We start from the raw sequence: 12284 nt of genomic DNA, 5'->3' as shown, positions 1-12284 counted from the left end.
CCTAGCTGATTTTTTTAAAATTGTTTTTGTGGAAATGGGGGTCTTGCTACATTGCCCAAGCTAGCTTCGAACTCCTGGCCTCAAGTGATCCTCCCACCTCGGCTTCCCAAAGGGCAGGGATTATAGACATGAGCTACTGCACCTACCCACCTGATGATTTTTCAGTTGGATATTGTGAGTTTTTGCTTGTTGGATGCTAGATATTTTTGTATTTTTATAAATATTCTTGAACTTTGTTCTGGAACACTGATTACTTGGAAACAGTTTGATCCTTTTGGGTCTTGCTTTTAAGCTTTTTTTAGGCGGGACCAGCACAGCATTAAGTCTGGGGTTATTTTTCCTTACCACAGAGGTAAATGTTTCTGAGTACTCTACCCAATTTCCTTGAAATACAAGGTTTCCTATTATGGTTACTGGGAACAAGGATTATTCCTGTTCCTGTGTGAGGTCTGAATATTGTTCTCTGCCATCCTTTCAGGTAATGATTTCCCTGGCCTCAGATAGTTTCCTCACATGCGTGTGCTGTTCGGTGTTCAGCGGAAGACTTGGTGGGGTGGCAGGGGAGGCCCACTGCTCAGATCTCCAGAAATTTTTTTCTTTGTAAGTCTTTCTGCTCTAATCTTCTGCCCTGTGAACCTCTTTGGCCTCCCCAGACTATCAGCTTCCTCTCTTCAGTTTAGGGAGAACTCTGGGCTCTGCCTGGGTGCCCCTCCCCTGTACTGTGCCTGAAATTCTCTCCAGGCAGTAAGCCAGTAAGCTGTAGGGTACTCTCGTTCAGTTCCTTTTCTTTCAGGAATCGTCGTCCTTTGTGCCTGGTGTTCAATATCTTGGAAACAGTCATTTCATATATTCTGTGTGTGTGTTTGTTTGAGATGGAGTCTTACCCTGTCACACAGACTGGAGGGCAATGGCGCGATCTTGGCTCACTGCAGCCTCCGCCTCTTGGGTTCAAGCAAGTCTCTGCCTCAGCCTCCCAGGTGGCTGGGATTACAGGTGTGCTGCCGCGCCTGGCTAATTTTTTGTATCTTTAGTAGAGACAGGGTTTCACTCGAACCCCTGACTCGTGATCCACCTGTGTCAACCTCCCAAAGTGCTGGGATTACAGGCATGAGCCACCGCGCCCAGCCTATTCTGTGTGTGGTTTTTTTTGTTTTTTGTTTTTTTTTTAATTAGCTATTTCCCGTAGAAAGGTAAATGTGATCCCTGTCACTCTATCTTGACCAGAAGCAGAAGTCCACTCTGAAATGAACTTTTACATTTCATACCCATGTCTGTCATGGGGAAGTTAAGTGGGCCTGGCCTTATCTTTTTACTTCATCATCCTCTTTTTCAGAACTTCATAAGTAGTTCTTCAAGAATTCAATATTTATTGTGTGTGCCCACTGTGCACTGTGCTGTGTGTTAGCTGCTGAAATGTATAGGCTTGATTCCTTTACCAGATGGACCTCAGGTCTAGTGGGGAGGACAGGCAAGGTTCTTGTAGCTACAATTAAAAGTGCTGTAATACATATTTTGAAAGATCTAAGATGCCACTGCAGTGTAGAATGACATGTATGTTGTCTTAAATATTAGAAATGATTCTGGATTAGGATTGATGGCTTTGTGCTGACTTGTGAATTCTGTCTCCTAACCATGACCAGGTTGTCCGCCCTTTCCTGGACATCCATATTTTTTCCCCCATTGAAAGGCCAGGATTGAATCTGTACTCTTGGGTCCCTAGTTCTCCTGGATTTATCTCCTTTCCATATGACCTTTTCTTTCTGCTTAACCTCTGGGCCTGCTGTAACATCTCATTTCATTTTTCTTTTTGAACTTTCACCAGTGTAAGAATGTTAGAGACTGAAATATTAAAAAATTAGTTGCATTTGCTATAGGTAGATGAGTTTTTCAGTGAGTTTGCCCATTTTCAAAAGCAAATCTTCACTGGTTATTTGGAGCAGATGGGAAGGAAGCTTAAGGGTAGTAGAAAATCACAGTTTTGCTACATTTCCAAAGGAACTCTTTGGATGATGAATGAGGTCCATTACCATTTCAGTTGTTTCAGTGAAGCTGAGAGTTGCCAGTGACACGTGATAATCCTCGTTCTATAGTTGAGCAATAGGAAAATGTGGGTAATGCCAGTCTGCATTGACTGGGTCAGCTGTGTAGAGCATTGCCTGAAAAGTAAAAGTTGCAGTCCTGATTGGCTCAAGACTGATATCTTACAGCCTGATGAAGACAACCACTAATTCCAGTGCCATAATTGATGGGCTTTTTCTTTTCTCTTAGTCAGTTATGACAAGGACCTTCCTTGGAAAGATAACCTATGTTTAGATGACTGTGATCTTAGCCCTTGTGATCTGCCTGGTGCTTGTGGTAGCTCTGGATGTTCCTGTTTTTCCTGAAGGACCTCATTGATGTCAGTTCAGACATTATGCTCACTCAAGAGAATGTGTGGTTTTGCTATGTGTGAAATATCGTATAAGACACACTGCTGTGTCACTTTTAAGCTTCCGGTTTCAGAAGCTCTAGCAGCCCTACTTTTTCTCAGATGCCTGGCAAGCCTGCATATCTGAATAACCCTTCTGTCCTGCAGAGGCTGTGAGAAGCTCTGCCGAGCATTTGAGAGTTAACCATTATTTATGGAGCAAGACCTGTGTGAGGCACTGATTGTACTAACTTACAGAAATTGTGTGAGAGATTCTTTTGACATCAAAGGTACTTATGGTCCAGAGGGGAAATCACATAGGTGAATTAATTCAGAAGCCCGTTCAAGACTACAAGAGAAAATTCCAAGATAAACAAAACAGTTCATGTTTTGAGTTCTGTTTCTTTAGATTTCTATGTTGGGATTGGTGGCTTGAGTGACCGAGTAGCTGACATCCCAACCATTTTTAGACATGTTCTATTTTGAGGTTGAGTTTGTGGTTTGGGAAGGATGTGTAATCATTTTCAACAAATGCTTACTGAGTGTGCAAAGTATTCCTGTGGTAGGCACAGGGAGTACCAAGAAATATAAAGTTACATTCCCTGGCTTCTAAGGAGCTTCTCATATATGGGAGGGCAAGGCATGTTTAAGATTTTAAAATCTTAGTAAGATTATAAGTCTTAAGAAAAAAGCATAATCATCAACAATTATTAGAAATATATACTGAACTATTAAACTGTCTAAGAAATGGGGCTTGGGTGGTGAACATGTGGCCTGGAAAAGAGAAGGATCTGCACTTTTTGCTATATAGATTCTATATAGTATGTAATTTCTATATGGTTTGAAATTTTTGCCAAGTGCAGTTATTGCCTCTTTGGTTTTTTTTTTTTTTTAATCAGTTACAAAAATGATAGAGAACAGAAGATTGTATTAATACATATAATATTAACCTTGAGTATATCTCTATGTGGTAGAATTGTGAATGACTTATTTTTATTATACCTTGTTATAATTGTCTACATCTCTTTTAATGAATATATATTATTGTATAAGTAGAGAAAGGAAGTATTTAAAAAACAAATCCAAAACCACCTACAATGATGATTATAACTATATTTTAACATGCTTACTGTATTTTGAGTATAATATACCAGTTTTCCCTTTTTTACCTCCTTACTTTCACTGCAACTCTAGTGAGGTTGTTTTATTATTATCATTATTACTATGGTTATTAAATGAAAAGGTGAAACAAAGACATTTGCTTCTTGCTTCTGCCCCTTGTCATTTTGAGTGAGCTAGCCTAGAAGTAAAAGGAATCCAGTTATGAACTTCTCAGCTATACTGTAAAGGATGCCCAGAAAAATTTAAATTATGCTGATTTGGTTACAATTACGCCTGCCAGTGTGGGCTATGATCTCTTGTTTTAAAGCATCCTAAAAATACTTTGCTATACCTTTATATTTAGTTCTGTTGGAGAAAGCAATTAGATTATCCCATCTCCCCATCTGGTGCAGTAAAGAAAACTCATCTGCTTGGCTTACTTTGTGTAAAAGGGAATTTAAATTTCCAGGTTATTTGTGATTCATATTAAGTAGTTAAATCCCATCTCTCCCAAATTTTGTACTGGGAATCCATATCCCCTTTATAATTATTAACTTAATTACTCTGAACAGTAATAAAGTTCAGATATTTAAAGAAGCCAAAGATTGAAGGAGAGTAGCTGTCATTTCTAAATTAATTTTTTTTCCCCTTATAGCATGTGTTTGATGATCTCAGAGGCTCAGTATCCTTGTCCTGGGTTGGAGATAGCACTGGGGTAAGTCATATTTTGAGTCTGTTATTTCAACCCAGCAAGAAGATGACAACGGATTTAGGGGGCGGTTAAGCACCTAGTATCATTTCTTCCTGAAACTGTCTTTAGCCTCAATCACAGGAAATGTTTGCAAGACAGACTTTCAGGAAGTTGTAGTTGTGTTGGTTTTGCTTTAGAACTGGGAACATCTTTTTTTAGGGTGCGGTAGGGACGGAGTTTCACTCTTGTTGCCCAGGCTGGAGTGCAATGGCGCGATCTCGGCTCACTGCAACCTCCGCCTCCCAGGTTCAAGCGATTGTCCTGCCTCAACTTCCCAAGGAGCTGGGATTACAGGCACCCACCACCATGCACAGCTAACTTTTTGTATTTTTAGTGGAGATGGGGTTTCACCATGTTGGCCAGGCTGGTCTCAAACTCCTGACATCAGGTGATCCACACGCCTCAGCCTCCCAAAGTGCTGGGATTACAGGTATGAACCACTGCACCTGGCCGGGAACGTCTTCTGATCACCTTCTTCCACAGTAGGAAGATGGACACTTTTTCAGTCCTTGGTGGCTGCTTAGCATCAAGATGAGCAAGAAGAAAGAAGGAAGAGAGTGCTCTGTATTGAGAAGGGAAGCTCACAATACTTGGGAAAACCCCTATATAGAAACAGAAAATGTGGCCGGGCGCGGTGGCTCAAGCCTGTAATCCCAGCACTTTGGGAGGCCGAGATGGGCGGATCACGAGGTCAGGAGATCGAGACCATCCTGGCTAACACAGTGAAACCCCGTCTCTACTAAAAAATACAAAAAAAAAAACTAGCCGGGCGAGGTGGCGGGCGCCTGTAGTCCCAGCTACTCAGGAGGCTGAGGCAGGAGAATGGCAAGAACCCGGGTGGCGGAGCTTGCAGTGAGCTGAGATCCGGCCACTGCACTCCAGCCTGGGCGACAGAGCAAGACTCCGTCTCAGGAAAAAAAAAAAAAAAAAAGAAACAGAAAATGTCCATTAAAAACATCCTGGCACTTTTCCTCCAAACTGTATTGTTCCTGTGTCCTTTCCCACAGGTGTGTTGAGGGACTGTGGTGCCCATGGGCTCATGGTTGTTCATCTTTTGTCCTTGCCCCTACCACAAAGGAGGTACTGTCAGGATTGGGGGACTGGAAGGGGGATCAGTCAGCTCCTTATCCCTCCTGATATACAGCTGGGCTTCCACTAGGAGGGCATGCTGAGGATACATTGGCCTCTGGTCTTAAATCAGGACTTGTTGCCTGGCTGTCTTAATATCCTGCTTGAACAAGAGCGGAGGCAACATCTCCTGCCTCCTGGTATTCCATAATGCATGTGTCATTTCATTGAGGCACATGATAATTATATTAGAAGCCTAAAGAAATAAAATATTGGTGCTGAAAAGCAAATTGTAAATTTCTTATTTTGATTAATTTTTAAACTTCTAGTAGAATTTCTTTAAGCATAGCTCAGTTTTTTCTAGAATTTGAGTTGTACCCTAATTTCCATGATTTACCCTTTTATCTTAGATAGTTGGTATCTCCAAGATTTCTTTTTTTCTTTTTTTTTTTTGAGACAGAGTCTCGCTCTGTCACCCAGGCTGGAGTGCAGTGGTGCAATCTTGGCTCACAGCAACGTCCGCCTCCCAGGTTCAGGCAATTCTCATGCCTCAGCCTCCCAAGAAGCTGGAACTACAGGCATGTACCATCATGCCCAGCTAATTTTTGTGTTTTAAGTAGAGACAGGGTTTCACCATGTTAGCCAGGCTGGTCTCGAACTCCTGACCTTAAGTGATCTGCCCACCTCAGCCTCCCAAAGTGCTGTGATTACAGGCATGGGCCACGGTGCCCAGCCATCTTCAAGATTTCTCATATGGCTTTCTGAGACTCCCTAGACTCTTGGAGTAATCCATCCAGAATCATTTCCTCATGCATAGTTTTTGGTAGATAAAGTACTGAAAAAATGAATTTCATGAAGAACCAACAACAAGGAGAAGAAAAAGACAAGACAGACATGACACAGTGACCTCTAGGGGAACACCCATGCTATTCTAGCTTCTATAAGGAGAAAATGGAGAGGGTGCTTGCCTGAGAGTATCTTACAATAGTATGGATACAAAATAGTTAAAGCCTTCTTTTATTTTAATGTGTATTTGAGTAGTCAGCCTCACTGCTTCAATGGAGGCGGTGGGGATCAACCCAACAAAATGAGCTGAGGACTTTCTCATCATTCTCAACCCTAGTACCTAGATCTTTCTAGACTTTGGGGAGTACTACAAAGTAGGGATATCAAAAGTCTTTTAGGTGTTGGCTTAATCTTGAACACATATCAGCATGTGATTGGAGTATCTTTTTGATTTATGGAATGCTTTTTTCTCTCTCCAGGTCATTCTAGTTTTGACTACCTTCCATGTACCACTGGTAATTATGACTTTCGGACAGTCCAAGCTATATCGAAGGTGAGATCAATAACACGCGTTGGAGCATTTGACTAAGTAACATACTGAGAATGTAGATTCTCCCTTTTCTAGACATGAGGGTGTGTAACAGTTGATGTAAAAGATCTTCTAGCCATCTTAAGTTTTCACCAGACTGTCACACTTAGCACATGTTGTTGTTGTTGTTTTGAGACAGGGTCTCACTCTGTCTCCCAGGCTGGAGTGCAGTGGCGTCATCTTGGCTCACTGTAACCTCCGCCTCCCAGGCTCAAGCCATCCTCCCACTTCAGCCTCCCAAGTAGCCAGGACTGCAGGCACACGCCACCACGCCCGGCTAATTTTTTGTATTTTTTGTAGAGATGGGGTTTCCCCATGTTGCCTAGGCTTGTACCGAGCTCCTGGGCTCGAGTGATCTGCCTGCCTCAGCCTCCAAAAGTGTTGGGATTACAGGCGGGAGCCACTGTGCCCAGCCCCCAGCACACTTTTTAACGTCTACTTTTTTTGTTGTTGTTGTTGTTTTTGAGACAGGGTGTGGCTCTGTCACTCAGGCTGGAGAGCAGTGGCGCAAACACGGCTCATTGCAACCTCTCCCTCCCAGGTTCAAGCCATCCTCCCACCTCAGCCTCCCAAGTAGCTGGGATTACAGGCATGTACCTCCATGCCTGGGTAATTTTTGTATTTTGGATAGACAGGGTTTCACCATGTTGCCCAGGCTGGTATTGAGCGCCTGGGCTCAAGCTATCTGCCTACCTCAGCTTCCCAAAGTGCTGGGATTACAAGTGTGAGCCACAGTGCCTGGCCTTAACATCTAATTAGCAACTGAAAGAAGTGTGAAAAGGGACCTGGTTCCAAAGAGGTTGGTTTGACCTGACTGAGGGGCAGAACAATAAAGGAAGATGAAGAAAGAGTCTATAGTGCTGTGTGTTTGTGTTCATTTATATGGATATTTATTTGTGGGAAGGTAGTATGGAGTTTAAAAAGTCTTTCTATTAAGTTTGAGCACAAAATGGTTTTTTATATTCCTGAAATAAAAATCTTCATTGTACTTTCCCAGCAAATATTATTTATACAGCATTTTGAGGCCTAAGCAGATTATTTTTACGTAAGAAGGAGGCTGTCAGGTCAGACCTACCAAAATGCTTTGTAGTGTTCACACTGGTGATAATGATGGTAACTTGTGTTCTGGAACCACAACCTATACTGTGACATTGGTGAAGTTTTAGAGTTGTCTTCTCAAAGGTATGACTTGATTAAAAAGTAGGTTCCGTTCCTTAACAGTAAGATCAAGACCAACTAATTCCTAGAGATTGCTGAATGATTGTGTCTTCTCAATCATTTATGTCTGTCTCATTTTCCCCTAGGGACCTAAAGAAATAATGACCTCCCAGCAGATGATATAGAAACTACCCTAGGGTCAGGGTATCTCCCAGGAGTCATGGTACTTTCTCAAGGTTCTTTATTTGACTGCTGTTCTTGGCCCAAGTGGGAGTGAACCCACGTTCAAGCTCTGAAATGGATTAGCCTAACCTCTCTTCCCCATGAGGTATGAACTTTGACTACGTCTCCTGGGCATGGAGCCAGAAGTCTCTGCCCTTCAGTACATTGATGTTGTCCCAGAGAGGCAACAAATACCTTTAGGCCAACAAGGAATTGCTATCTTAGAACTACAGTGCAAATTCCACGAAGGCAAGGTTCTTGACTAACTGGGTTCCCCAGAATCTAGCCAAATGCCTAACATGTAGTAGGTAGGCAGTAAATAATAATCAAATAAATGAATGAATGTCTTGGCTTCTTTATAATTTTTTTGGATGGATAATTAAAATTTTTTTTGATACAGGATCGACTATATTTTAGAGTCTTGGTGCTAGAAAGAGCTATAATAGGTGACTTTGTTTATTCAATCAGAACAGTAGTTGAACCATTTTAGATGAAAAGCATCCTATTTGGGGAGAGAAAAATGCGTTTTAAAATGTGTAACTTTGCTTCAGTAACTCTTTCCAGTGTTTAAGAATGTTTGCTCTCATAAATTCCCCTCCTCACAATTGCCCATTCCCCAGCTGGGCATGGTGTCGCACATCTGTGGTCCCAGCTACTTGGGAGACTGAGTTAGGAGCATCTCTTGGGTCCTGGAGGTTGAGGCTGCAGTAGCTATGGTCACATCACTGCACTCCAGCCTGGGTGAGACAGCGATACCCTTTCTCAAAAAAATAAAATATCTCCTCATGATAGTTTTTCTTACCAACCTGTGTTTCATTATAAAAGCAGTATAATCATATTATAGGACATTTGAAAATTTTAAAGGAAAGAAAAAAGTTCATACAGCCAAGTGTAATCTTAATTCATTTGTCATTTATTATCTTGACCTTCCCCTTTAATGTTGTATCATATAGTTGTAGAGTATTGGGAGGCAACGTGGAATAGCAAAATGTTGCCAAGCTTTGTTGGCAAGTAGGCTTAGGATTGAATCACAGCACTGTCATTGCAAACAGAATGAACTTGGGAAAGGCATTTAACCTCCTAAGTCTTTTTTATCATCTGTAAAAGGACAGTAATAATGCCCACCTCAGAGCTGTTGTGAGGTATGCTTTGCAGTGCCTGGCATGGAGGAATAGCTTGGGTGCTGTTAGCTGCTGCCATGCCAATGACCAGGGATGGCATGTAGCCAGCAGGTACTGGCATTGCTGTACCAGTTGTTAAAATGAATTTGAAGCCTTCCACACCAGTTGCTAAAAAGTGATTGCCTGCCCCCAGATGCCTCCACATCTTCTACAAATGCACACTGCACCCCCTAGCCCCTGCCAACATGCAAATGTTAGTAACACCTGGCATTATGACCTACATCCATGCTGATTGGTCAGTACTCATACCTTAACTCTGCTAGTAACCCCTCATTTTTTTAGATTGACATAATTTATCATTGTTCCATTGGACAGTTAGCTTGTAGCTGTTTTTTTCACGTAACTAATGCTACTGTGGTAAATATAATACACATTTGTGTGATAGGGGATGTTTATTTCCAATTCACTTTTTAGTAGCAAAGGAAAACCTCCGCTCTGATGGATGTCAGCATGTTTTAAAGGCTGTTTGTTAAATGCCTCTTTCTCCAGATTGAATTATTTTCTATACCTAATGCCTCAACAACTTAAGACAATCGAAACCAAAACGAGAACCGATACTGCCATGTCACTGTTTAAATACCACCACCATCAGACTCAGCCTTTTTTCAGCCTGTTTTTGTCTAGTCTTGTGAAAAACCCCGCTTTCCTGACATATACTTTACTAGAGTGCAATTCTATTTGTTTCTGATATAGTATAATATTACCAGGGTAACATTTTTTTCATATTACCCAGCAGTTTTTTGTTTCTTTTTTTTTTTTTAACCACATTGACTTTGAATATTAATTATCTCTTCCTTGCCACAAAGTGGCAACTGACTCTGTACCTGCTCCCAGAGTTTAGGCAGAAACTGTAAATATGCCTTGTTGCCTTTCCAACTGGGCTGGCCTGGCCTAAAGTGACTGGCCAACCAAGTCAACCATGTTGAACATGCCAACCAAGAGGCAACTGTTGTTTCCGAAATGAGAAAGTGAAAGACGCAGTTTGATCAAAATGGGTCTTGAGTATGTTGAAGTTGCCCAATTACCACTAAAAGCCCACTGAACCCACTCTGAGGACTTTTCTGTTTTTCACAGCATTGATGATTATATTATTCATTAGACTATCTTTGCGTACTAAATCTTATATGGTTAAAGGTTCATTTGGATTTCAAATAAAAAACAGCAAATCACATGCCACCTGCTCTGTGTATTACAGCATGAAGTCTCACAAGAATAGAAGGAGGTTGTCCCTGTTGATATGCAGAGTTAGAGGGAGTATACTTCTGTCTTTAAGCTGTGAAAAAGAATTATTGAAGGATTTGGCAGATTATATATATGTATATGTACACAAATATATGTGTGTGTATACATATGTTTGTGTGTACATGTATACACACACATATATGTATTTTCCATTTAAAGGAACCGTGTTTATATAGTATTAATTTTGATTTTCTTATAAGGAATATTAGTTTGTATAATGGATTATAAAGTATGTTTGTCTCGCACATATGAGGTTGAAGAAATAAACTAGCTACAATTAAGATGATAATTTGATTTTTGGTGACTAACAGATATTTTCCATCTTTTTGTTTTATGATGTCTTAAGTCCAGCTTTTCATTGTATAATTTACTTAGTGAAGCAAATGTAGGCATTGTTCTACACCAATATTGTATACCTAATTATTAATATCACAAAGACTGCTGGGCTATTTTATTTCTGGTTTTAATTTCCTATTGAGAGTTGCTCAAATTTTGGGAATTAATAGGGAAATCTATAAGAGGTTTTGCATTAAAATATATTACATAGTCAATGTAAGTTTTTCAGGATGTTACTTGAGTTTTTGTTATTGTTGTTGTTGTTGAGATGGAGTCTCGCTCTGTTGCCCAGGCTGGAGTGCAGTGGTGCGATCTTGGCTCACTGCAAGCTCCACCTCCCGGGTTCATGCCATTCTCCTGCCTCAGCCTCCCAAGTAGCTGGGACTACAGGCACCTGCCACCATGCCCATCTAATTTTTTTTTTTATTTTTAGTAGAGACGGGGTTTCACTGTGTTAGCCAGGATGGTCTTGATCTCCTGACCTCGTGATCCGCCCGCCTCGGCCTCCCAAAGTGCTGGGATTGAGATTTTTAAAAAAGGATAACTTAAAGGTATACAATGCAAAGTGCTGCTAGTGCAGTAAACCAGCGTCTTCAAGGCATCTTGTGTAACAACCTTTTTTATGATATGCTGAGTTCAGTTTTCGCTGCAGTAGATTGTTAACAATGACTGCATATTTCAGTTACAAGGTTGGCATAAATTCCATTTACAACATATATTTTCTTGCTTTTTTTTTTTTTAAAGAAAAAGTATACTAAAATGTGATGCTGGCATTTTACCTTTAATACAACTTCACTTTTATACACGTCAAGTTGTCAATCAGAGTAAGATGAAGACCCCCAAATACATATTCATGTTCCTTCTGATTAAAAGTTCTGTGATTTTATTTACAATATCTTACTCTCTTTATTTTCCCACTTGTAGTTTCAAAATTTCTACAGAAAACGTGTATCCTTTCCCAATAATGATAAAATACAAAATATTTAAATAAAAACACAAGGTAATATCAGGTAGTGGGGAAAAAAGAGACTGAAATATTGGGAATTAAGTTTATTATGAATTCAAATCTTGCCAATTTTACCCAGCAGTAGTTTCAGGTCCATGATTCTTTTGATACGTTTTAATAAACTACATTCTCCCTATTGATCTTTTACCTGGAAATTTCAGTACAGTTGGTTGTCATTATTAGTGATAGTTATGTTCTGTAAAGTTGTCATGAATACTGAATTAGTTAATAGTGAACCATTGCTCCTAGGGGGACATATAGGGTTAGGTTTATGCAAACTTCTGGGCACAGCACTCACTTTCATCAAATGATCAATACATAACTTTGTTTTATGTGTGTTTCTGTTTAAAGATACCTTATTTAATGTGTATTATTGATTCATTAACACTGAATTCATGGCCAATAGCACTACAACTCTTGCCCAAACAAAGCTTGTC

At 40.5% G+C, this 12284-nt stretch overlaps 1 protein-coding gene across 6 annotated transcripts in view; it reads left to right on the top strand.

Moving 5' to 3' along the window:
* The window catches only part of SORT1 (sortilin 1), an 87605-nt gene that overhangs the window by 24776 nt on the left and 50545 nt on the right, over positions 1 to 12284 (top strand). For 5 of the 6 annotated variants that reach the window (XM_021921828.1, XM_021921818.1, XM_021921814.1 and 2 more), the window contains 2 exons: positions 4164 to 4223; positions 6593 to 6666. In XM_021921828.1, the coding sequence (XP_021777520.1) occupies positions 4164 to 4223; positions 6593 to 6666 (134 nt within the window). Of the gene's footprint in view, positions 1 to 4163; positions 4224 to 6592; positions 6667 to 8058; positions 8189 to 12284 lie in introns of those variants that run through there. The other variant, XM_017945528.3, reaches the window with a different exon arrangement.

Source organism: Papio anubis, chromosome 1, assembly GCF_008728515.1.
Source record: "Papio anubis isolate 15944 chromosome 1, Panubis1.0, whole genome shotgun sequence".
NCBI classification, from domain to species: domain Eukaryota; kingdom Metazoa; phylum Chordata; class Mammalia; order Primates; family Cercopithecidae; genus Papio; species Papio anubis.
The sequence above is the reverse complement of the archived record's forward strand: the minus strand, read 5'-3'. Positions and strand labels throughout refer to the sequence as shown.